The sequence below is a fragment of the Empidonax traillii genome, unplaced genomic scaffold (assembly GCF_003031625.1).
Source record: "Empidonax traillii isolate 1590-97213 ecotype Southwest subspecies unplaced genomic scaffold, ASM303162v1 scaffold897:size315579, whole genome shotgun sequence".
NCBI lineage: Eukaryota > Metazoa > Chordata > Aves > Passeriformes > Tyrannidae > Empidonax > Empidonax traillii.
Genome location: NW_020956090.1, coordinates 138,600 through 165,096, shown reverse-complemented (window position 1 = coordinate 165,096; position 26,497 = coordinate 138,600). Strand labels below are relative to the sequence as shown.

General features: G+C 43.5%; 1 protein-coding gene across 1 annotated transcript in view; it reads right to left on the bottom strand.

The window, feature by feature from the left end:
* Positions 1–24,140, bottom strand: part of RIN3 (Ras and Rab interactor 3) — a 68,404-nt gene extending 44,264 nt beyond the window's left edge. The window contains exons 1-3 of the mRNA XM_027902635.1: positions 23,892–24,140; positions 4,009–4,195; positions 526–640 (exon numbers count right to left, since the gene is read on the bottom strand). Of these exons, the coding sequence (XP_027758436.1) occupies positions 526–640; positions 4,009–4,195; positions 23,892–23,938 (349 nt within the window). The 5' untranslated portion in view covers positions 23,939–24,140. The remainder of the gene's footprint in view (positions 1–525; positions 641–4,008; positions 4,196–23,891) is intronic.
* Positions 24,141–26,497: the final 2,357 nt, after the last annotated feature.

Genomic DNA, 26,497 nt, shown 5'->3' with positions numbered 1-26,497 from the left:
TGAAGGACTTGGCTATCCAAGGAACAGCACCAGCCGTGAGGCCCGCCTGCTTCCCAGAAACAGTGAGGCACTGAAAACAGTTTGGGAGTAACTGGTTGTTCAGTAAGACTGAAAAGGCAATGCAGTATAAGTCAGATAACTGGTGACCCCCAAATTCAGTGGCAGAAATAGAAACAGATTCAGTGAATTAACAAGGCTTAGTCAGCCAGTGCCTTGTGCTTTTCTCAGAACTTCCACCTGCTGAAAGGCAGCTCCTCTTGCTTGATCAAAACACTGGCCCCCTCGTCTGGAGGTGCTTTATTTTCCTATTGTGAGTCTGTAAATGTAACACAAGGTACAGAACCACAGGGGAGCTGAGGTAAAGCAGCTGCAGGAAATATTAACTGAACTACACTGTAAAAGCAAGATCTGCTGTCAGTCACAAGAGGAACCTGCTCAGTGCAAGTGAGATTACATAAATACTGGTGATCACAAGAGGATTCAGTACAATATCCAGAGCAAGACAAAAGAATGTAAAGACCTTACTTGATTTTTCTTCTTTAATGTTGTACTCCAGCACACCAGGAGCCTCGTTCTGCACCGGCAGGCGGACTGTGAGGACCATGTTGTTCACATTAGCCTCTTTCCTAACTAAGAATATCTGAAAAAGGAGAAAGAAATCAAGAGCTCAGCTACATTATGTGAGTCCTGAACTTTATTTTAGGTCACTGTCAATGAAGATTTTTATCAGTACAATCCAACTTCAGATGGTCTTATTTTAGCTTTGTTCCACTTAGTTGAGCTTTACAACAAAAATAATGAATAAAGGGACATTTCATCTGGGTGAAATTCAGGCCTGCAAAGGAAGTTCCTATGCATCACTGATGTCCCACTTAAGCCTAAGACAATCTATTTCCCTAACTGAAGAACATAAAACTGGACTCACAATTTGTCAAGTGATGTTCCTCTCATAAGTGCCCTAAATCATGGACAAGCACCCTAAAATGTCCCAGTTCAGATCTAAAGCAAGAGAGTCATTTGTACTTTGAGTGGGAAAGTATTCAAGTGTCCATGAGTGCAACATAAGGGCAAAGGCTCTGATGACTACAGTGTCTCATGGCAGAGCTTTTTCCCACTTCCAGAAGGTTATTCAGGCTGGCAGCTATCCTGGAAGGAGTCTTCTCCAATTTCCTGGGTGAAGCCATGAGGCCAGACCAAGTTGCTCAGGGCTTTATAGAAGTCTGGAGAACCTGGGAGACTGCAGAGCCTTTGCAAGTAACCAGTTCCACCACTTACTGTCCTCACAGAGAGAATGTGCTTCCCTGTACCCAGTCTGAACCCCTCTGGTTTCCTTGTATGCCTGTCACCTCTTGTCCTCTCACCATGGAGTGCTGAGCACAGCCCAGATTCATCTCCTCCATGACCTCCCTCTAGGCACGAGGGGCTAGCTGTGTGGTCCCCCTGAAGCCGTCTTTCCTCCTGGCTGAACAAACCCTGGTCCCACAGCCCCTCCTCAGTGGGTCTGTGCCCAGCTTGCTGCTCACCATCTCTACGGGTCCTCCGCCACAGATCTGCCCAGCCAGGCAGTGCCAGCCTTGATTGCTGACAGGGATCTGCCTTTCCAGAGGCAGTGCTTTGCCTTTGCCCTTCTTGAATTTGGGAACAAGCCATGTCCCCCCAGCTTGTCTAAGATCCGTCAAGTGGTCATTCAAGTGTGTTGTGTGGTCCTGAAATCACAGACCTGTTGTGCCTGAAAGGAACTCTGGAGATTGTCTAGTCCAAACACTGTGCTCAAAGATGGACAGACTGCAGCAAGTTATTCAGGATGGTGTCTTTCAGGCTTTTTACTATCTCCAAGGATGGAGATTCTGCAGCCTCTTGAGTAACCTATTTCAGCATTCAATCGTGCTGAGAGTAAAAAGTTTTATTAAGGTTTAAGCAGAAATTTCTGTATTTTGGTTTCTGCCCACTGCACCTCATTATTTCGCTGGATACACTGAGACTGGTCTAGCTCAATCCCATCAGGTACTCATACACATTGATAAGTCTTTAACTGGATTGTCTTCAACTGGGACCAGTGAAACTACCGTAGCCATTGGTTCCCACCAATAAGACCAGTGGAATTTGAAAAAAAAAATTAAAGGAAAAATACCTCATTCTTTTTATTGTGTGAGATCTGAAGTGTGTTTCTAATTAAAGCTCATTGTCAAGGATACTTTTAGCTTGTATCTTGAAGCTGCAGCTATGAAGACAAAGAAATCTTCACCTTTATCTGTTCTTTGACAACAAGCTTTGACAAGAAAGAGTCATTTTAAAAAAACTGAATTAAAAACTTAAGCTAATTCTGGGGTCTGGATATTAGTATTAGAAAGAGAAGTGTGAGTTGATAAAATCAATAATCAAGTCTCGGTCATAAAGGCATCTCCGGTCACTTCAAAGCACTCATGCTGAACACACAGCTTTGGGGCAGCTTCACAACCTCACACAGTGTTGTCATGTTGGCCTCTGCCATGCAGAAGAAATGGAGCCCCAGGGGCTCAGGTCCATCAGCAGGGCAGAGAAAATGCAAATAAATGCATGACAAACAGGTGCATGCCTTAAACAGGCCAATTTCTAGTGCAGGGCAAGCCCCCATCTTCTATCACAGAGAGTATCTGCAGGCAGAGAATCTCCCTTCCCCAGGTCCTGCCACCCACATGGCAGCACTCTCTCTCTAACCACTACTGTCAGATAGCACCATCTCACATTGCATCGGTCAAGTGCTTCATGTGAAATTTAATCTAAGCTATGAGGGAAATGAAACCTGGAAATTAATCACTTCTGGTTTTCCTGATTGACATGCCTGGTTGTCATGGCTCCAAGTGCTAAATTTGGACTATGGCTGTTCAGGTAAGTGGGAGGTGGGTTTTCTGAGCTGTACCTAGCTCTACGGCTCAGGTCAGGACCGGTACCAAAACCAGGCTCTTTCATTTGCACCACTGATGCAAACAGTTTCAGACAGGCTCAGCATGGACAGGAAAGGCTGCTCTGGCTGTGGGACACCTCTGATGTGTCACCACTTCTCCTGCCTGTTTCAAGTTGCAGTTGAAGTCTCCACCAGAGGACGGTGTAAACAGAAGGAACAGAGGTAAGATGTATTCCCAAAGCTGCTCAGAGGTGGGGAACTCTCTGCCTGCAAGGACTAGGTAAAAGCCAAGGAGGCTTAGGGCCATTTGTGGCTACATCACAGACAGTTACTGAGGTCTCCACTTATAGACAGATTAGAAAAACAAAGAGAATAATTTGCCCAAGCTATTTGAGAGGTCTGATTCAGGGTGAGGTGCAATGCAGCCCAGGCTGCTCAGGTGAGTCCTACTGGAGGGTGTCACTTGGCTGTGCCAGTCTTTAGCCCTGGGATAGACTGAGTCAGCCAAGGGGTGGGTCCAAATGTCCTCAGACCAGGAGTGAGTGAATTCCTCCTGTGCTCTGACATCAACTCAGGTCATTTGCACCTGCCTTTCTCAAAGGACCCAGGCAGGACACCAATACCCTGCTATGCCTCACCTCGGAGACCCAAGGAATGTGGAGCAGCTCCCTTTGCTCCAGAAATGTTTTCTTTAAGCAAGCTATAAGCTTTGCATGAGTGTGCCATTTCCTAACACTCAGTTTATACAAACCAGATACCGATCATTGAAATAAAAATGGCTCCCACCAGCTCCCAGAATTTAAGGGCCTTTTTTCTGAGGTTTTTTTTTTAATTGCTCCAAATTAGGATAGTCATCATATCTATGGGTATGGTGGTGAACGGAAAGCCATCCCCATGAATCTACATGCTAAGTAAATAAAACCCAAGATAAGATCACATGCTTCCCCAAAGCCACTATATCTGTCTTGCACCACTGAGAGAGGTAAAGCATCAAAGGGTAATGGAAACAGAGGGCAGTCTGCCAAACATTTTTGCTTCTACATGAAGAAAAGCACTGCTCTCCTAACCAGCCCCACCAATGACAGGAAATGTGGTTGTCTGAACCGAAACCACTTTGGACTTACCCCTGCTGCTTCTTTGCCAAGGATCGCTCCAGCCCTTTCCTGGCTCATGTTCAGCTGAAGCCAGACAGGACACGTCTTGATGAGTTTGTCAAGGATGCTGATCCCTGGAAGTGGGAGGCAGTTTTGCAGGGCAATGGCCTGACAGAGGTGTGTCTCTTTTCCCTCTTCACTGGTATCTCCAACAGGGCTGAAACACAGCAAGGGAGTCCCCGATAAGCAGAACTGCAAACAGAAATTTTGAGGGGAGAAAGGACTGTAAATGCAATCACAGAGGCAGAGGCACTGAGGCAGCAGGAGTGCTCCTCAAGGGGCATCAGACCACAGGCACCTTGCTGTGACAGCGGAAATCTTGGTGCACAGACCTCAACAGATACACTCCATCCCAAGGACTATGACCACATGCTGATGGTTTCAGAGCACAGGCTGACAGGGTGCATTGTTGGTTTCAGCTCATCTACGGACATTGCCTTAGCACAGGTCCCCACAGATGTGTAAGGGATACACAGAGGCAGTCAGCACTGCAGAGGGTTGAGCATGCCTGTCCCCTGGACCCCATACTCCAGCTGAACGGTCTGAGTGATGTTTCATGGCTTCAGGGACAGTGATGTGGCAGAGAAAGGGGACCACAGAGCCACATGTCAGTCTGAGGTGAGCAGGGGCCAGGAGCCTGCAGCTTACCCAGCAGCCACGCCACTAGAAGCACTTCTCCAAACACACAGAAGCTGTGATGGGCACCAGTGTGGCATCTTGCCCCAACCCAGGGCCCCTCAGATGGAACCTGCCAGTAGAAGCCAGAAGCACTGCCAGCTGCTCTTGAGTTTTGGCAGTCCCCTCCCCCACGCCCAGCTCAGATTGTCTGCAAAGAGGCAGACTAAGACACCTCAGTTTAGAAACAACACCTAGCGCTCCTTGTCTCACTAACAAGCCTGTGCTGGTCCTGGTGGTTGCAGAGGCGGCCACTCCTCCACCTCTACACCCAGGGAGCCACTGGTGGCTGCTCATGGGGAGGGAGAATATTCCACCTCCACTGTCACTCACAGAGCACAGGAAGAAGAGGAGGAGGAGGATGTGAAAGAATCCATCCAGTAGCAAGTTATCCACTACAGAGGAGGTATCTTTGCTGATTCTCAAATGCTGATCTGCAGCAGGAGAACAATTTCAGATACAGCTCTGCAAACAGCCCTAGGCTGTTCAGCATGACCCAGCAGGTCCTGCAGGACAGGACTGACAGGACACTGACAGTGAACCCTTTCCCTGTACAGAGGGACAGGAATGAGAGGGACCACAGGAAACGTGGAGAAACACCAGAGGGACCTTCAGGAAGGAGGAAATGAAGACACACATTTGTTATTTTGGCCAGTCCTAAAGATATAATTGGAAGCTCTATAAAGTTGCATGGGAGATGACGAATGACAGGAGAGGGGCCCTCCTCTGGCATCACATGTTAGCAATGCCAACCACACCTTATGTCTCAGAGCTTATTCTCAGCTGCACAAGACATAAGAACACTGCAATTATGCTGTTGAGAATATTAATGGTCTGGGATATGCTCTCCTTTAGACTCCTGTACTGATCAGAGACACAAAGAATTAGTTCTATTTATTTTTAGTCCCTACAATCTAAGGCATTGGTATTAAATGCTGGCTTCTAGCTATGGTGCCAATTTAATGAAGTATACATGTGCTTAGCACTGCAGGCAGTGGAAATACTTGTGCTGAAAGGTCTGGTCACAAGAGCCCTGCTGGATAAGGCCATAGACTCATGGGGATACAGGCTTGTATGTCATCTGATTAATTGATTTTACATTTAAAGAAAATACAGGACAACATACACAAAATATGTTTCTCTGCACTAGTTTTCTGCTTAGATGCCAGAACTGAAGAAAGGAGGACTCTTACTTTTGATTTGGTCTTATTTCAAATATTTTTCCTTTCCCTTTTATTTTTAAAGAAACAGATCTTAAAGTAGTACATTTCAAATAAGGTCAGTCCTAAACTACTAAAAGAGAGTCCTTTCAAAAGCAGTGCCACAGAAAGTGACCTCAGGGTCCTGATAAATGCCAAGCTGAATATGAGTCAGCAGTGCCCCGGCAGTCAGGAGGGCCAATCGCATCCTGGGGGGCATCAGGCAAAGCATCACCAGCTGGTCAAAGGTGGGAATTGTCCCGCTCTGCTCTGCACTGGGGCAGTCTCACCTTGAATATTGGGGCAGTTTTGGGCACTGCAATATAAGAAAGATATTAAACCATAACACCTTCAAATTATGAGCGTCCAAAGGAGGGCAATGAAGATGGTGAAGGGCCAAGAGGGGAAGTTGTGTGAGGTGTGGCTGAGGGCACTTCATCTGTTCAGCCTGGAGGAGGCTGAGGGGAGACCTCATTGCAGTCTAAACTTCCTTGTGAGGGGAAGAGGAGGGGCAGGCACTGATCTCTTCTCTGTGGTGACCTGTGACAGGACCCAAGGCAATGGTCTGAAGTTATGTCAAGGGAGGTTTAGGTTGGATACAAGAGAAAGATTCTTTACCCAGTGGGTGGTTGGGCACTGGAACAGGCTCCCCAGGGAAGTGGTTACAGAACCAAGCCTGACAGTTCAAGAAGCGTTTGGATGATACTCTCAGGTACATCATGTAACTTGGGGATGGTCCTGTGCAGGGCCAAGACTTGGACTTGGTGATCCTTGTGGGTCCCTTCCAACTCAGCATATTCTGTGTTTCTGTGATTCTGTGAAAAGTCGGTTTTTATAAACATAGACTTTCAAATCCTAAAAGCAACACAGAGATTCTATTTTTCATAGCTTTTTTGTCTTTTGCACTCCTTCAGAGACAGCCTTCTTAGAAAATACAGGTGCTTCTGCAATTCTAGAAGTAGAGTTAGGATATCAGGCTACAGAATCTTGATTTTAATCAATCCATTTTTAAGATCATAGCCAAGACAATAAGAATGAGAGAACTGTGCTTAAAAAAAAAAGAAAAAGGCAAATAGAAATAAGTGAAACTCTCTCTTAACTTGTCATAAAAGCCCAGCCTGTCACATAGGTGAGGAAATTTCTTTCAGATGTAACAGCATATGATTTTAATCGGTATCATCTGAACATCTAGAGTAAAGCAATGGAAGACAGCTTTTGGAAGTTAACCTGATTCATCTCTTGGGTTTTTTACAGAAGAAGCAACAACCAAAAAAAGTGTAGTAACCATGTGAATGGAAAACATGTATTGGATGGCAACATTCACACTCAGTAATGGGAAAAAAGTAGTGAGTAAAGGGAAATAAAGGTGAGTTGTAATGAAATATTCCACAAGACAGTTAGCAAAAGCTACTCCCATAATTAGTCACATAGGCATGAATCTGATCTTGCCAATGATGTGTGAAACCCAGATCAAAAGAAGGCCAATGCTGATAATGTCTTGTTGTGGCACCAGAATGTATTGCAATAGCTCCAATGATGTTGAACTTTGTTAGCCATTAATTATGTAAGCTGAAAAGGTCTGGCAAAGCACGAGGCTCAGGAATAACATTACCTGGAGGGAAATGAAGGTTATCCACGAGGACAGGAAAATAATACAAACCAGCTTGGACCTGGTGAGCACCAGGCACATAGTGACCCTGGCACAGTGTTCCTTTCCCCCAGGGAAACCCAGGCTTGATGCAAGCCTCCCTCCCACAGGCACATCAGCTGGAAGGAGCCTACTCACAGCAGCAACAGGGGTCTGGCAACAAGAACAGACTGGTGAATAAAAATAACAGAACTGGCCTTCCAACACATGTGGCTGCATGTAGGGCCCACTGTCTAATTTTGGAGAAAGGATAAAAAAATAGAAAATAATTCCAAACTCAGACACACAAGATGAAAAAGGAAGAGCCTGAAGGTATTTGTCTTAATGGAAAATCTCATTATTTGAGTGTGTGGAGTCTTTCAGTGTGGATAATTTAGGGCAGTGCATAAGACATTTTTTTGGCAGAACTGGAATCCAACATTTTGGGGGCCTTCAGGGATGAGTTCTCCTCTCAAAAGCCATCCCAACCTGGAAGGAACTAAGCAGGCTCTTGTACTTGTATGGAGGGAGGAAAGTGCAGCTCAGTGAAAGGGGTGACTTTGGTAGAAGGAGAGGCAAGAAAAGTCATTAATGGGGTCATCTGGAAACAGAAATGTTTGGCTAGACTCTTCCTGTCAGTGAGTTATAACAAATGATGGATAATTTCCCAAGGGAAGAGGAAGGGGATTGCATTGCCCAAATCTCTTAAAATGCGACATTTAGAGCAGTAGCAAACACTTTATTGAGTCAAATCTGTGCTGGCTAAGAAATGGGAGTGGATGACCTAATAGACCTTTTTCAGCTGTAATGCTGTGACCCATGACATGCCAGCTGACGCAGTTATGGCACCAGTGTTTGACTTCTGTCCTGGGCACAGCTGCCACAAAGATTCACATGCTGGGCTGTGGGAGCGCTTAATCCAGCAATTTAATCTGGCTCTGCTGTAGCTCTGTGGCTGCACAGAGAGGAGGGAGCCAGACAGCTCCTGGATTCTTGCTGTGCAGCCAAGTTGAAGGGATTTGCAGCCACCACAGTGACAGGCCTTCCCTGTTTTGCTCACTCAGAATTCACACATCAGATGATTTCTAAGCTCACGGTTTTAGAAATAAGATGCAATTCCCTCCTGCAAAAGTCCTACAAAACCCTTTGGCTGACATAGGCAAGTGTTCATTTTGCCAGGTGTGATGTGAAGGTGAAAAGCTGGTCCTAGAGCTGCCTGCTTTCTTTGGTTTTATTGATTTTTTACTGCAAACTACCTTTAAATCTTGAAGTGGCTCTGCTAAATTGGACTCAGTTGGGATGCAGGGAGCTGTGTGCTGCATACTGACTGGCAGCACAGGCTAATTAATTGCACAGCTATTACATTCACACACCTGCCCCAGGCTGGCAGAAGGTATTGGGTTGCTTCTTGGAGACAAGAATAATGACAATGGTGATTTGAATTATTGCACAGTGACTGTATGCTGAGGTAATGACACCACCGTGACTCATTGCTTTGGAAACGAGGAGCCACACTCGGCAGCTGAACATTCCCAGAAATCTTCAGAGCAGCAAGAGGATATAATCCACTGAATTTCATGCAGGTGCAGGCCTGGGCATAGCTTTCCGAGGGATTTCAGAAATATTGCCACAAACCTGCTGACACTAAGGGCTTCCTAGCTGGACTATATGGGGCTGGCCACTCTGAATTACCCTGGGGCAGCAGAGACAGACAGAAATTGTGTGGAACAGCAGCTGAGACAGCCAGACGAATTCTTTGCTCCTGCACATTTGTAGCTTCTGCCTATCACCAGAACTGCTCTGAGAAGACATAAGGTGTTATTAAATCTAAATCTTAAGCTGGAAACCGAATGCTCTGTAGTGCACTGATAAGTAATGACTGAGGGCCTTAGTGTTGTTTAAATAGATGTAAGAATAAGAAGCTAGTTTTTTATTATTATGTTTTGTTGCTTTTACTTCTCCCTTTGAAAATCAGAAGACATTACAAGAGTGCAAGAACAAGGGTTTGCTGTGCCATCCTCGAGGAAAGAGATACAATGGTATATTTACATTTATAGCAGAGCAGGAGCCACAGGTCTTAAAAGGTGTTCCAACTGGGTTGCTTCTGAGGGATAAAGATGGATAAGCAGGCATAAACTCCATATGCCAGGTGACAGGGAAACTTTTTGCACCAAAGCCACCTGGCACCTCAAGGGATACATCTGGGAAAAGCCAGCATGTGTCTGAACCTCATATGTGGAAACCCTTCAACCACAGCAAAACAGGTTATAAGGAGCACCTGAAGCAGGAGGAAAAGATAGAAGTTCATGAAGCCAACACACCAGTCCTGGTGGAAGTGGAGAGACGGTGCTGGTAATTTCTGTGTTTAAAAGAGAGAGTTGGGAGCACAGGGTCTCGTGGAAGTGGATCAGATGATGGTGCTGAGATTAAAAGACTGACAGAAAACTCACAGCTGTATTTTACATTCTGTGTCACAACCATCCCAGCTAGACTTGGTTGCAGGGCTCTGTGCCACTGATAATAGATCTCCCTATCCGTTTTTTTTCATAGTCAACCCTTTTCCTACTAGGAATAACTGGAATTACATGAGCAGCAGTTAAAGTAGAGCAAGGGGTCACCCATTAGGCCCTCATGACATACACAGCTAACTGTGCTTTCTTTGGTTTGGTATCACTTCCAATTGCACAGATGTGGAGGAATACATTTAATGCAGGTAGTTGGGTGTGCAAGCTGCAGTGCAACCTGCACAGACTTATTAAAATTCTTTGTTGACACATGCGAATTCACGTGCTGCGACTTTCAGTTCACTGTGAGGGAAGATACGCAGTGCCACAGCTAGAGGACATCAAGATTCATTTTGCTTCTATCTAAAAGTGGTCATACTTTGATGCCATTTTCTTAGTCTCGTAAACCAGCTGGTCTTTGATCACTTGATCAGTGCAGATCACATTAATCCAAGATGAAGGAGAATGATTAATTTGCTCTCTGGGCCTGGCTTGGGTCACCTTGCTGATTTTCATTTCTTTCTTCTGTCAGGTGGGGGAAGTCAGACCCTGCACCTGACCTAGCTGCAGGGAGAGCTCCATCGTCTTTCAACCTCTGGAGTTGTTTCATCATAAACCAGAGTATTAGGAAGACGGGAAGGAAGCAAAGTGACATAATGAGTAACGCAAAGCACAACAGCTAACTCTGTGCACCAAAAGTATACCCAGACTTGCAGGAAATTCAGGCTTTATTAAATGCTTTTTCACAGCGGAGCCAAGAGATCTGACAAAAATCAAACCAACAAAGAGAAATAAAGTAACCAGGAATGAAAACCCCAAAATGTAGAAAGAGAAGTTATTGGGGTCTTCAGGGTTCACATTCAGCTAATTGACACCCTCCAGTCAGAAATAAACCAGTTTCTTCTTGTCTGATAGGCAAAAAGAAAGAGAAAATATGTATGGTGTTGAGCAAGCTGTGGGAGCTTCCTGCATTGTAAGGTTCTGGGATGCACAGAAAAATTGGATAATGGAAACGATGTGACAGGCTTGGTGTGCCCCACGAGGCAGGCTTGCCTGTTCAGTAGCCCTGCCTACCTTGCAGTGTGCTTGTGTTACCGGTACACCTTGATGATAAGCTCGTAGCTCAGGAAGTTGTGCTTCTCAAACTGTGGTCTGTGGAGAGCCTGTGGTTGGCAGAGAACTTCCTCCTGCTCACTGGTCCCCTTGTTCCTACTCTACTTAAATGTCCACCCTTCAACCGTTTGGTCTGTGGACTACATTGAATGCTCCGCGTGTCCAGGCCATTTGGCTCAGCCTGGAAAGAACCATGCTTAATAGCCAAGGAAGCAGCTGTTCCAGCTGCCAAAAGGTAAAGAAAAACAAATACCAAATACATATCTCCTAAATACCCTGACACCTCATAGCTCAGCAAAACTCTCTGTTTCCCACCTACTCCACTTTCTGTTAGAGGCACCCTCAATTTCAGCAGTGAGGTTTTTCACCCTGCAGTTGAATTCTCACTTCTGTGAGCTTTTTCTGAAGCTGCCAGAGATTTCCAAATGCCTGCTTCTGTGAAGGCTAGAAGGGGTTTGCATACACAGATTTCAGACATCCACCTCTCCCCAGCTGGACCCTGCCTGCACATGTTCACATATGTTTGTCAAAGTGAAGCAAGTCATCACCCTGCCAGGGAGCTCCACTAATGGCACAAAGGAATCAGGTGAGGGACAGCTCACCTACCCTTAAATCATTCACCAGTTCACCAAGTCATCACCACCTCAGTCACATAAACCAACAGAGGAAATTACAAAAATGAATGAGTGTTATTATAGTTCTGGGGAGGAAAGGTGTCGTGGCTACTTGTGCAGGTGGAAGAACAATAATTCTTGTGTCAATTTATTAAGAAACGAGTGGCCTCAGAATTTTCTGCTCACATATGACACCAGATTGTTGTCTTATACATGACAGGGTTCAGCTTGAAGGTCTAATAGATCAGCATCACACAGGAGGAACTGTGTGGACTTGTACTGTTGCTTCCTGAGCACAGCAAGGATAGCTGAGCTGGCTTGAAAGATCCGAGCCTTAGGAGCAGGCTCTGTGCAGACACATGGAGCAAGCTGGCAGAATAACCGAGCTTGTGCTAAGCTCTGGTGTCCTGGTTGCTGCCATTACCAGGTTTAAAGCTGACACATGTATTTTTCCTCATTACTACCATCATACAGGCAAGCAATGTGACTGCAGCTTATCTGCATTGGAACTGAGAAGAGTCTTGCCCCCATTCGAAGGTCAGTAGTCCGGTCAGCTCCACAGAACCTTGCTAGACAAGGGCTACTGATGTTGTGAGGGATATGTAACCATTGCCATTCATCAGAACATAAACCTGGTGTTTAAAATCAGTGGTGGTTCTCTAATGGCAGAAGCAGCAGGGTCAAGTCACTCAGGAGCAGAGAAGGAGGGGTGCTTGCAGTGCTTCCCCATAAACCCTCAAAATGTTCTTCCTCCTAAATTAGTCAAGCTTCGTTGTAAGTGCCTACAGAGAAACAGCAGCAATACAGTCAGAGACTCTTGTTTGACCTTGTCAACAAACTTTCAGCACAAGAGTTTTCTCACGGAGCACTAAATGTTTATTAAGTTGCTAGCTTCTCTGAGTTTCCTAGGTTGATTAGGTCTGTCCCTCCATTTAAACATACAAAGGTATGTATCCTGTAAAGAACTGCATATGCACAAAACCCCAAATACAAGCTAATTCACATTACTGATAGTTCCCAGGTCAGCTCTACTACCAGACAAGCCTTCTCACACTCACATCCATGGCACAGACAGAAACAAAATAAAAAACAAACATCAAAAAATTCCCTGAAGGTGGAGTCCTTCTTTCAAAGTCCTCTTTTTTTTTTTTTTTTTTTTTTTTTTTTTTTTTTTTTTTTTTTTTTTTTTTTTTTTTTTTTTTTTTTTTTTTTTTTTTTTTTTTTTTTTTTTTTTTTTTTTTTTTTTTTTTTTTTTTTTTTTTTTTTTTTTTTTTTTTTTTTTCCCCTTAGTCTAGTTGTTTTCTGCATTCATTAACACCAACAGAATATGGTGCCTGGACTGGAGCTACTATATCCTATTGGTGTAAAATTCACCTCACACAAGTGTACTGCTGTCTTCATGTAACCTTGCACATATATGTTTTGCATTCAACAATTTGTCTCACAAACATCAACTGTCTTTTTATTCAGTCAAAACATACCTTTGTAAGTCAAAACCGCTTTGCAGGTTTTATTAGCTCTACTCCCTTATTATCAAGTGACAGTTATTGATAAGTCATTCTCCCCCATATTCATAATCAGAGATTTTTAAGGCATTTGTCCTTTGTCTTTTCAAACTCAAATTATTCTCTTAGGAATTTCAGTGTATCAGCAAAACTAAAGATTTTGTTTTAGTGTGCAGGCAAAGAAGGATGGTTTATACTCCTGCAAGGTCCAGTGCAAACAAACACCAGCCTAGCCAGGGTCAGAGGGGCTAGAGAAAGGACATTTTCCTGAACAAAAAGCTGCAAACATGTAAACATGTTTCTTGGATAATTCAACTTCTCTGCAAAGGTTTGTCCGGTACAGGAAACAGAAGCAAATGTTTGGAAGAAGAGAAACAACTTCCTAAGCTCTAAGACCATAAGGAAGCCCCAGACCAACTCCACCCTCTGGTGTCAGTGCTTTAGAGAGGCCCAGCCGAGCCACCAGCTGGAGAGAAGACAGATGGGCTTGTTCTCTGCATTCTAAAAACACGTGAAGTGTCGGAAGCCCAGAGAACCCCCATTTTGACTGAAGGGCCAGGGCTCTGGACAGAGGTTTTGCCCTTTCCCAGCTCATCTGGACAGGAAGGAAGACAGGAATGGAAACCCAGGGAATACTTTTCTATATTGTACTCACTTAACAAAGAGGGGAAAGGGAAACGGAAAATAAAGGGGAGGGACAAATTTCCAATTCAAACTTCATTAAGAATAGACTGTGGTTTTGCTTTAATAAAGCCATTCTGTTTCAAACCCTGTATATTAAAAATTATTAGAATCTGCATCTTGTATTAGAGCCAAAATCCTGGGCAAAATATTAAGAGAAACAGCAAACTAGTTATGAAAAGTTATAGTTAGCTTACCCTGTGAGTGAATTGAGTGTACGCACAAAAAATGAGAGGCTAACCACACAGACTTGCACAAAGCTCAGCAGTCTTCCTCTCTGCTAAGAAATACCTGCAAACACTTATCTCAGTCCTGATTTGCAACTAGAAATGGCCAGATAATTCCACTGAACTTGCATTCTGCAGTATTTTGAAGGAGCAGAGTGCAGGCCTTCCCTCGCATAAGGCACCACGCAGGGGCTTTCAACCAGCCATTCACTCACTGATCTGCAGGCTTACTTAGACATGAATATTCATATTTTGGGTAAGATTTCCTTCCAATGTCAGTGTGAATGGATTTCAATATGCAGTGCTCTCAGGAAAAAAATAAATAAATCTAAATCTGTGAACTTATTCTCTGTCATTCTTAAGCCTTACTCCAGCAATTTCATATTCCTTATATTTGACTTTGATTAGGCATTGGAGAAATGTGTTTATTTCTTGCTTTATGATCTGATCGGATCCCTGCCTGCATTAACACTGCTGCAAGGTTAGAGATCTACCTTCTTGAGGAAAGGAGAGTAAAAAAAAAGGCCTTGTTGGGGTAATTCAAAGATATGGAAAGGTGGGGAAAGGCCATGGTCCCCCCCACCTTCTTGTGATGAACATCTCTAGAACACCTAGAAACACATAGAAACTAGAACACCCCTATCACCTCTCAGGGTGAGAGAGGCATTCTAGTTTGCTGGCCTAAGCTGAACAACCTGTCCTGTGGGTGGCCATGGCCCCCATCATCCTGTGCTGGTGGAACAGCCTAGGGCCTCTTAGTGAAGGACTTGTTAGTGAAGCAGTGTCAGAAACTGTTAAAATGTCCCTGTTGTGACTGGGAGCTCAGCACATGACTGCAAAACCTGCCAAGCAGTAAGGCAAACCTGCCACCTCCCACAGACCCCACTGAACTATTGCTGGGACCTCATACTTGTTTATTTAACTGTGTTTATGGTCACCCAGTCACCAGGATTGTAATGTAAGTAAGTCGTGAGCCAAAGACTGTGGGTTCACAGTAGTACTGGCAAACTATAACATGGTTTACTTGGTCATGTCCTCCCCAAAACACCAGTGCTGCACCCACCTCCACCTCCAGGCTGCTATTGCTTATCTGAACTGGGGCACTTGCACTTAGGGAACCAGAGGGTGGAAGAAGGTTTGTGCTGGACACAGCTCTCTGGTTTGTCTCCCTGTTCAGCTTGGTGAGGCACGAATAAATACAAGACTTGGATTTAGCCCACTGGCACCAATCACTCTGAATTACTCCTTGGAGCTGCTGCTTCTCCAGTAAGACCAGAGATCCTCATGGGTGCATAGGCTCATCAACAGGGCACAACATTAAACATCTAAAGTTAGGCAGAGTAAGTCCAGGCTAGATCTAGACAGCTAGCTCTAAATAGCAAAGGAAGATAGCAGACTGCCATGCCAAAACACTAACCCCACCATCTATCCCTATCTCAGGCTGCTCTTACAGTGCCCCTCCTGCAATCTCTACTGGTTTACCAGCAGAGAGGACCCATCTCTGCTGGGAGGGTAACACAAATCTATTTCCTTTTTGCTTGGAAAAGTCACCAATTAGATTCAGTCTAAAACTAATTCATTTCTAATCCTAAGAAAGGATTAGAATGGGAGTTCAGTACAGAATTACACCAAAATGTTCTGTGTTAATTATTTGTCCTCTGGACAGAGAGGAAAGTTTCCCAAAGTCAAGCTCTTTTGTTTCTGCTGATTCAGTAGGAGAAGCTCTGAGCTTTGCCTGGTTTCTGCTTTTGTGGGGGGTATCGGGAGTGACAAATTCCTTGAAGAGAACTCAAGAGGGTAAAAAAGGAAAGAGAGAGGAGAAAAATTCCTGGCAGGCAAGATGAAAGGTTGGGTCAGGTCCCAGGCTGTCATTTAGCCAAATATGTGGGACAAACTTTTTTTTGCCTAGTAGTCTGCTAGCAATTTGCAGAACAGTGATGCAGGTACCCAGCAGTGCTGTCAGTCTCCAGACTGTGCTATTTGTTGGTCTCTTTCTGTTTCCTTGGTGAATTTTTCCAAGCAGCAGAAATTTTAATCCAGTTAAAGAGGGGCTGCAGCTGCTTTCTGTTCTGCCCAACAGCTGCTTTTACAAGACAGAGGTTTCAAAAGATTGACTTTCTTCAGAGAGCCACGGGAGGGATGCACATGAGCTGTGCGGATTCCCTATATTTGGCAAAGTTTTCCCAGCATCCAGAAGGTTGTCTGTATTCAGCTGGTTTCAACAAAGCACTTGAAATTCCCCAGCAATGCATTAGACTTGCAATGGCAAAGAGAAAGTACTAATTAACATGGTCAGGAGACAACTTCCAACAGTAAGACAGGTCTTTCAACCCTACCAGAAAAAATGCTGATACACAGACCCCCAAAAATCACCTAGAGCAAATACTAGCAGCCCCAGCCCTTGCAAGACCATTATCAAAGCCAGAATTCCAGCCCTGCCTTGGAGAACAACTCTCGGGGGGGTTTTGTGCCCCTCCTCATCCATGGCAATGGAGGGTACTGCAGGAAGGGCAATCCCCTGGCCCCCCTTCCACATCCTCCCAAAACACCACTTTTGCTTCAGCTACAGAGACTGTGTAAACACTGAGGAAGCTGGTTCAGCTGCATAATCCAGCAGGGAAATTGTACATTGAAGGCTTTCTGAGAGATGGATCCTGTTCCTAGCATCACCGCAAATCTAAAAGATGGTCTGGGGCAAGACCAGGGTTTCCCTGCTTGACAAGGATCCAGGAGACTGGGCTACAAAATAAGTGACTATAACCAAATCTGCCCCACGAGTTTGTGCCTCAGTTTCCCTTCCTATAATGACAGTTGAAGATATCTGATTTCAGCTCGTTGCTGTGAGGCTTAATATCCATGAAACACCCAGAGATCCTTTCATACATCATACAAGGACTTTATATTAGTCACACAATGTGATTACTGAAAACACCTTGTCCCTTTTAAAGGTACCAGTAATGCAGAAAGCAGAAATCCTTTACTCAGACATAAATACATTTCCTGTTTAGAAAAAGCTTACAGAAAGTCTGGGAAAGGCACACACACAGGCATGTATATATTCATCTATTTGAAAAGAGCTGCATTCCATAGCACTCCCTGGCTCATATGCATCTAACAGAATATCTATTTAGGAAAATGTGACTAGCATAACCAGCTATGCAGTGCTCACATCTGCTAATCCTTTGCTGCTCAAGTAATCATCTTCGCTTGCAAAAAGATTTATACTATTTTGGGTGCAGGCGAAGAGGAGCTAAGCACTTCAAAACTCTTGCAACTGATTATCTTGAGGGAAGCATTGCCTAATGTTCCCATTTCAGCAGGGTGTAGAGATCTCATCTCTGGAGGTAAGCAGAATTACTTGAGATTGGTCAGGTATTGAATGCACAGAGGAAAGGCTTGAAGCTACAATATTTACCATATTGGGTGATGCTTATAGCTCTATTTTATTTGCACAGGTTAAACAGCACTGCTTCCTCGACCACAGCTGCCTTGCAGGGCTGTGTTACCGGGCACTTTCACAGAAACAACCCCCCCCTCCAAACTTCACAATTAAAAGACATCAGCTGAAACTTGCCTTGCCACTCCGAGGCAAACACCTGACACCCTGGGATGGATTCTGAACTCAGCCAGCTCCAGCTCCGGTGAGCTACTCCAGACTGACACCAGTGCGTGGCTCCAACTAAGCCATGTGCATCCGTATGTTTCAGGGATTTCCCCTGTCAGGGTGGGAGGACGGGATTGACACTTGTGTTCCTGCAATGTAAGAGCAGGTCAGGGATGCCAAACAGAGTGCCGGAGGGAGAGAGGGGTGCCAAGGGGCTTGGCAGAAAATACAGCATACACACAAGAGACCTTGGGTAACAGCCCACGGCTCTCCACAGCAGATGGGGTGCCAACACTGCACAAAGACAGCTCTTCCCTACCCTGTGTATCACAGGCAGCCCTCTCTGGCAGAGAAGCATAGAAATGGTTTGGCAGACATGTTTTAACTCCTGCAGACACTGTGCACCTTTTTTGGCAGATAGTTCTCATGGATGCCAACCTGCCTGTTCATCTGTCTTCTCACTGCTGCTTCTCTTTGTGCAGCTGGATCAATGCCAGGGCCAGGGTGTGCCCAGCACCCTTACATCTCCTACGTTGCAGTACAGACCTGTCCCACCTCTGCAACAATGAAGTTCAGAGTACTCCTCTGCTGGCTGGCTCTCCTGGAAGAGCTGTACACCCTTGTTCAAGTGATGTGCATGCAGGACAGGACTCGGTCATATATGCCCCTCTCAGGTACTTTGCTTTTCAAATTCATGGGCAGCCCCCATTGATTGCACTCCACAAGTGCCATACTATGTCCCCCACATGTAGCTGTGGAAACAACAGATTGGTAGAATTTTGACCTCCTCATCCTCAAATTAAACATACCAAAAGGGCTTTTTCTTCTAAAATACATATAATTAGTTGTCCAGCAGAATTTCTGCTAGAGATCTTGCAACCCAAAGAAACTGATGTACATACCCTTCCTGAACAGAACAGTTGCTTTCAATCCCTTCTCCTATTAACATCATAATTATCTTGCCTTTGACAGCTTAAAACCTCTTAACAAATTTTAGTTAATAAATTCTTATGTTGCACTGGTGGTTGCAGTGCTGATACTAAGCTATTTTTCATATCTGTGACAAGTGTGGTACCAGGAGCATAAGATCAATAAGCACGAGGTCTTGATTTTTTGGATGATCTTTGAAAATAAGCACCATTTACTTAGCGATCTATTTATTTACTTATCTGTTTTGCAATAGCATTCCCAGTCCTCCCTAAGGATAAGGGTATGTTCACAGTTGGAGAGAGCCCTTACCTCCCTGACCTCAGAGTGGCTCAGTAATGCAATGTACAGGTGTGACAAATGGATGTGGCTGCAGCATCCTTGAGGAGAAACTCATCCACAGTCCAACTGTCTTGTGGGCCACCTCCAGTGTGAAATACTAGCCAGTCAGAACTCCATGGATGAAGAAGGTGGAGGAAGAGAAGACAAGTGCATTTATTTTGTACTTGGTTACCACAAAAGTGACTCAGTAGGGACCTGTGAGAGGTCACAGGAGCTCCTTGGAGGATGCATGTGTGGAGGCAGATGGACAGAAGTTGAATTAAAGACAACTGAGAGGTACTGTCTAGCTCCTAGCTGGCTCTAGATGAGGATTAACTCTAGAGATTCCACTTTAGTTATTCATGGTGAAATACCTACCCAACACCACAGAAAAAATAATCTCAAAATTAGGACTAGAAAGTAATCTAGGACACAGACTGAATTGCAGACCACTGCATGCTCCGAGGCCCAAGAATTGCAACTTAATTGCCCTTCTAACATGACTTTGCATTAACAGTTTCCACTGTTCTTGAAGGCCTTCTTAACCTACTCTTCTGCAGTGAAACATAGTCTCCTTTAATTTTTGTTTTCTCAGTTTTGATCCACAACTATTCAGAAAGAGAAATCTGAGGTCTTCTTTGGCAGTACAAATACTTAAAACTACAGAATATTATGCTGGGTCTTTGTTTGTTTGTTTGTTTGTTTGCAAAATCTGTTCTCCCTTCAAAAATATAAAGACTAAAGGTCTGTGATGGACAATATTTTGTCCAAGTTTCACTAAGGCACTTTGATTTCCATGCTCTTTAGCAATCAAACCAGACAAGCATTTAAAACTCTGGGATCTTGCTGCAGCTTTTTTTTTTTTTCCCTAATGGATTTGGTTTAGGTGTTGGCTTTTATGTCTATTTTCCAGGTAATTTTAGAGATTCTTCTGAATTTCACAATCCTATATTGTTGATCTCAGAGAAGTCACCTATATTTACTGATGATTGAGTTAAAATACAGTCCTACTATCATTTGGAAAAATGTTATAAAATAGACAATCTCTGAGATATCTGGATGATGTATGTGTGGCTGAAAAAAGGATGGAGCCAGCCCAAATTTGTGCCAAGCAACCCTCACAGCTAGTCTTCAGAACACACTAATTTACATCTATACTTGTACACACAGAGCAAGAGGGATGCATACAACATATGTGTGCATTTTTCAGTCTATGTCCCCTCTAGGTTGGAAAGTCAACAACACAAACCAGCACGTAGCCATTTAGGACAGGAAGTGGAAATCTATATTTAGCTGAAACTGTAGTAGAAAGTAGACGATCAAAATATCGCTTACATTTGTGGCCACACTCCTGTGAACATGGGTATAAGGCAGTCTGCAGTGATGAGAAGTTGCTACTCAGGGGCAATATTCCCAGTGTGGTCTGTCTGCCAGCAAACAATGGGACAGTTGCCTTCTGTGCTACTACCAGTACCACTGCACAACGTGCTCCAAGATTCCGCCAAGCACTTACTTAAATGGAAGCGCTGGAAAGATCATAAAGCAAGTCAGTGTGGGTGTAAACATGCCCTTCTGTTAAATGAATTTCAGAAGGTTTTTGTCTCCTCCCTGGACATAAAAAATTCAGGTAGCTTTGGAGAGCACCACCTTCTTAGTATCTTCACAGCAAAGCATCTTGAGCACAAACATTTCCTTCTTGAGAAGTGTAATCCCTCTTGACTGGAAAGTGTATCATTGCTTGACAGACATCAGGTATTTGATAACACTGATTTGTTTCCAGTTGCCTGAACTGTCCCTTGCCCACTTAAACATCATATCTCTCATGTTCAAGGTCTGTATTTTTTTTAAGCAGTACTTTGCATTGGGTTTAAGACCTCCTGAAGCCAACAGGACTTGTTGTTCTGATTCAAATAGGCTTAGATTAGGCCCTTTAAAAAGGATGGCTTTTAAGGAGTTTTTAATAATCGTTTTTTCGGTTCAAACTTGTAAATGTTGGTATTAGATTTATTTATTGCACTGCGGAGACATATATGTAGCCTGGGTAGAAGACGACAGAGCTTTTGTGGCCAACAAGTATCTAAAAGCTCCCATTCCAGCAGAAGTCGTGGGTTTGATAGCACACTTGATAGGATTTCTGGTCAGATCTGGTAGATCAGACAAGACAATCAAAACAGTCCCTTTCAAAACTAAAATCTATGAATCTGTTTGGTGAACAGATTCCTCCAATGCTTGACCTCTTTATTTCTAAATTCATCACATGAAATCCGTCAACTGTGATGGTGGGTTTTGTGTCAAGAAACATGTCACCAGAAAGACGCACAATCATTACTTCATTAGGTAACCTGGTGTCCCAGAAATGAGAACCACTGTAACCCATCCCAAGCTAAATCAGCCACTATCTCAGAGGACTATTAAACATTTGCATATAACATCTGTATCAGCTTCTGTCTGCTCTACTCATCATCTCCTCCATACATTTGCCAGATGTTGGAGTGAAGGCATATATCTTTTCATGAAACCATGGTCATCATGGTCAAGCAGCTCACATTTCTCCAGATGTTTTGTGATCTCACCACTTATTAATGTTCCTAGGAGTTAGCCTGACTCTAGGTTAGAATTACTGGTTAAATTTCTCCCAACCCATTTTGGAACAATTTGATCAGATTTGATTTCTATTCAGCCGCTGGCTACACTTCTCCCTCACTCCTCTCTGAGTAGCTACTGATTCTGGAGGCAGGTTTCTCCCCAGTGTCTTTCTGCCATGTCACAGGTATAAATCAGCAAGACCTCCTTTTGGATTTGCTACATGCAGAATAGACCCTTCAGTCATTATTAGGAATGGATACATGGATACTTTTCAAGTTGTTAGGGTACTTCTATGATAATTTGCATTGACATAGTTTCTGTGCATGTGAGTAAGCCTTCCCTTTTAATTAATAACCCAAAGACTATGGTGAATTGAGGTGCAATCTCAGCAATTGCTCATGCAATTTTTGTGTACAGAACTTTAAAATCAGGTCCAGATTCTCCACTGGCAGCTTGCCCTATGTTAACATATCTTTTGAAAGCCAACAATTTTATCTACACTTATTTTGTGAAATTGGCACCTAATTCAATGTGACCGTAACAGGAAATGAGCTAAACACGATTTAAAATGTTTCTAATTCTGTAATGTGTTGGAGGCCACAAGGTACACACGCTGAAGTGTAATTTTGAGGATCTTCACCAATATCATTGAATGTAGACAGAGAGTTAAAACAGATTTTAAAATACCCAAGTTCTTTTTTCTGAATGGGAGATACAGACTGAAAATAAAGACAATGAGTTAATGAAACAAAAGGTCATTCTGTTAAATTGTTCAGATGCTCAAACACCTATGAAGAATGCATGCAGCATGCCCAATGATGCTTCAATATTCCTCCAACAACTTAGTTCAACCCTAGTCCAAATCTAGGGTCTATAGCTTGTTTACTTTCTCCTGCAACTTTAGACCGAAAGCAAACCTTTGCAAGCATGTGGCTCCTTTCAGACAAGCTGAGAAAGACATAAACAGAATATATCTTTCAGTTTATAATACTTAACATCTTAACTATCACAAATGCAGGGAATATCTACAAAGCGAAAATTCTCTGGTTTACCATTGACTAAGTTCCTCTTGCCAGCCTACAGGGATTGGATACTCACATTTTTTTCCTTATGGTTGTGTGATCTTTGTCCCTCAGTGTTTATCATTACATGGAATTGAGGAATTACACCTTGAAACAGGAGTGGCAATGTTCCACTAATGCAAACAACTGAACAAGGCAAAAGCAGTGACAACTGTAATGCAGGGTTCTCCCTCCACTCCCCGCACTCCATGTGGGTATTTGGGAACAGTGCTATGGTGAAACCATTGCACAGTAGCCTGCCAGTAGCAATTTTATCTCCTTTTTCTCTGAGTGTGCTCCAAGTCTGGCAGCACACTCAGTGACTGAAAATGCAAGTATCCCATATCCATCCACCCATACAGCCTCTTCTGACCCATCACAGACATATCTGGGAGCTTTTATTCACAGGAAACAGGCTGCCTAAGTGTGTCAAACAGGTAAGAAAAAGTCTTAATATCTGGTATTATTATGTTTTTCCAAGGGGGGGGGGTGACCAAAGGTTTCAGCAGCTGTGTATTTTTCCTGATTGTTTACAACAGGAAACAGAAATTTTCTGCTTCAGCACAGGCTTTATGATACAACCAAGCCTCAGGAGGATTCTAGCCTTATCGTGGAAGCCCAAGAGCCAGCTGACTGTCCTCCTACTCAAAACCCATATTCTCTCCCACTATGTTTTCTTGGGTCTCGGTCCTGCAAGGTGCAGTGTTTGTTGGCCAGGAGCAAGGAAAGCCCATAGTCTTTTCCTGACAGAAAGTACATTTGAAGTCTCCTGGGAGTCTGTGGACAGGGTCTGTGTATCCCTCAGCATGCAGGAGATGGAGTGACTGTCAGCTCATAGGGACGAGACCTTATCCACTTCTGCATTTGAGCAGAAAAAAAGCAAGCCTCCCAGAAAAGCTTTGGCACATTTCCAAAACCAGAGAACTCCCTTTTTCTGTCCTTTGCCCTAAACTGCAGCTTGGGATTCATCCTTCTTCCCTAAATAGCTAAGAATCAAGCTAAATAAAAGTACTGCAGTTTGGTTTTAGCTGGAATATGATAGCTAAAGGAAATACTGTAAATTACAGCACAATCTTGCCACACTGTTGTGAATATGTAGCTGATAACTCAGCAGCCAGCTTACAAATGCAGCCGAGAACTCTTTGTTAAGTAGCAAAAGCAAAGCAACAGTTATTAAAAATGAGCAGTCACTAAAAATTCTGGACTTACCCTGAGTCATCCCTGGCTCCCTTCTCTCCTGCTGATGTTTTCATCATTACAGCAAACTTTAGGACACTTTCTGTTTCACAGTGGCTTGAGAGTTCCTCGGTAAGAAAAGCAATTCCTTTCCATCGCTGAGCAGAACCTCCACATCTTCAGGTTTTGCACTGAAGATGGTATTTTAAGGGGCGTCAGGGGGAGGATGTTTAAAACCAGCTTCAGGCTCAGTAGTATCAGAGGGCAGAAGACTAAACAAGCACTGAAAGGAAAGCAAACTACCAAGAAGATCCGATTTTAGCCTCTCTTATTTCTACTTCCTGTATTTATATGAACGGGGGATTTCAGGAAGAGGCAGTCTTTGGTGGTCAAGGGTGTGTGTGCGTGTGTGTGTGTGTGTGTGTGTGTGTGTGTTATAAACCCATATTTAGTAGTGCAGGCAGGTTAACCTCATTAGAAAGAAGGGCATGAGACTGTCAACTTATTTGTTTCTCTAACTTAAATAAGTTTCAGGGGAAATTGTTTTACAGGCTACAGGTATATCAGGAGGCAACGGAGCATATGAACTTTGTAAAAGATTTTGTAAGGCAGCAGAGCAGTAAGTCTCCGTCTGCAAATTCCTGAAGCATGTGTATTTCTACTGCTTGAGTAACTGGAACCAGATGGAGCTTGGAAACCTTTATATTTACACAGGACCTGAGAAAATGAAATGTCTAACACTAGCAGAGGACAGCTTCACAAAAACATTCCCAGTTAAAGCAAAAGCTAATGATAAGGCTGTACAACTGCTAGCAAATGAACAGCTATCCGTGCTGTGAAGCTGCAGTCAGTCTCAGAGTACATTTGACCTGGAGTTATTTAAGTGATCAAGTAGTATTTACTGTATGGGAATTCTGACTGAATACAGATCAGCTGTGGAAGCTGGGGACTGACAGATGAGCTGTCAGACAGGGCTGGTGACACTCCTATTTGGCATCCCCATTCTTCCAGAAATATTTGATGCTAGGAGAATGCATAATGGAAAAAATAAGGCAGAAGTAGGAAGCAGAGGCGGAGAAAAGCAATTGCATGGCATGGTCAGGGAGACAAAGGTAACTTTTTATCCCTTTTATCTTTAGAAGGAATTTCTTAGCTTTCTAAAAATAGACAGTGCCATACAGCCCATAGCAGAATGCAAAAGCCAGGGAACTGCCAGTGTATTGGCAAGAGGAAAACTAGACCTCAGTATAAAACACAGAGCCATTTCTGCTGGCACTGAGCTAAGGAGAGTCAGGGGATCCTTTGTCATCACCAAGTCACACCTTCTATGGTTAACACTAGATCAAATTTTCCCAGGGTTCTTTTTTTTTAGTAAAGACTGTGACTGCTGTTCACATAAGAAAATTTAGGTTCTAGCTTTTAGAAGGATTCATCTTAGAAAGTCAAACAGCCTGACTGAAAGACTGCACGATGGAAAATTCACCACCCTTTTACATAAGGTGTCTTGGTGCTTAATTGCTGGTATTATCTAAATTCACACCTGATTTTATTCCTTATTTAGTTTTAAATTTTCAATTACTGTACCTCATAATGCTCTTTTCTACTACATTAAGGAGCTCCTTGCTCATCTCCTGGAGTAATTTTCAGGCAATGGTGAACTCATTCAATGAAGAATTTAGTCCTCTTAGACAGGCAGGTTGGCTGAGATTCACTTATCCTTTACTGCAGGCTTGTCAGATCTCAGCTCTGAATCCTTCTGTGGGTTCTGAGGACAGAGGTCCAAGAAAAAAATATCTTCTAGATTTGCTCACCAGCTGGGCACCTTTGAAATGCACCTCGGGTGTTGGCATGAGAAGAATCTCCTACACGCCTCACACAGATTCAGCTCTACCCCACATTTCCATTTCCCTCCCCTGCAATTCGGCAGGGACCAGGCCCGCTCAGAATTTGCCCTTGCTTTGCTGGAAAAAAAAGTTTGCTGAAACAAAAAACTGGAAAATTGGGCTGCTTGCATGGACCTGCTCAGACAGGACAAACTGTTCCCACAAATAGGCAGCTGTCCTGTGCAAAGACCTAAGATTTTGCAAATGCAGAACATCGCAGTTAGACAATTACATGTGTAATTGTGTTAGACAATTACAATCATATTTTTAGGGAAGCAGAAACAAAATTGCTAGAACTATTCACAAGATTTGGGGGGGGGGGAATGGTAACAATACGGACTAAAAAAAAATCCAGTACTTTGGTGCTATCTCAGTTTCATGTGATTTGAGTGAAATCTTTCACACTACTTCCAATGTAAGGAATGTAGTTTCAGAAATGTGAAATTTCAAAATTTGTTTTGCTAAAGATATTGACCAAATTTAATTTTAAAAGACCTTGCAATTTTCCACAAAGCACCCAGTATTCCTGTAAAATATTTAAAATATGAAGACAAATTTTAACATAAGAAATTTTGTCCAGTCTTTACTAGGTATTTTTTTAAGCCAGAGATTTGACAGGTCTGGAATGCGACACTGTGTTCTAGTATCAGGTTTTGGACACAAACAATTACACAAAAGCTAAATGATAACATAACACCCAATTACTTCAAACTGAGGCTCCTCTATGATAAATCCAAACTGAATGGGGAAATCCAT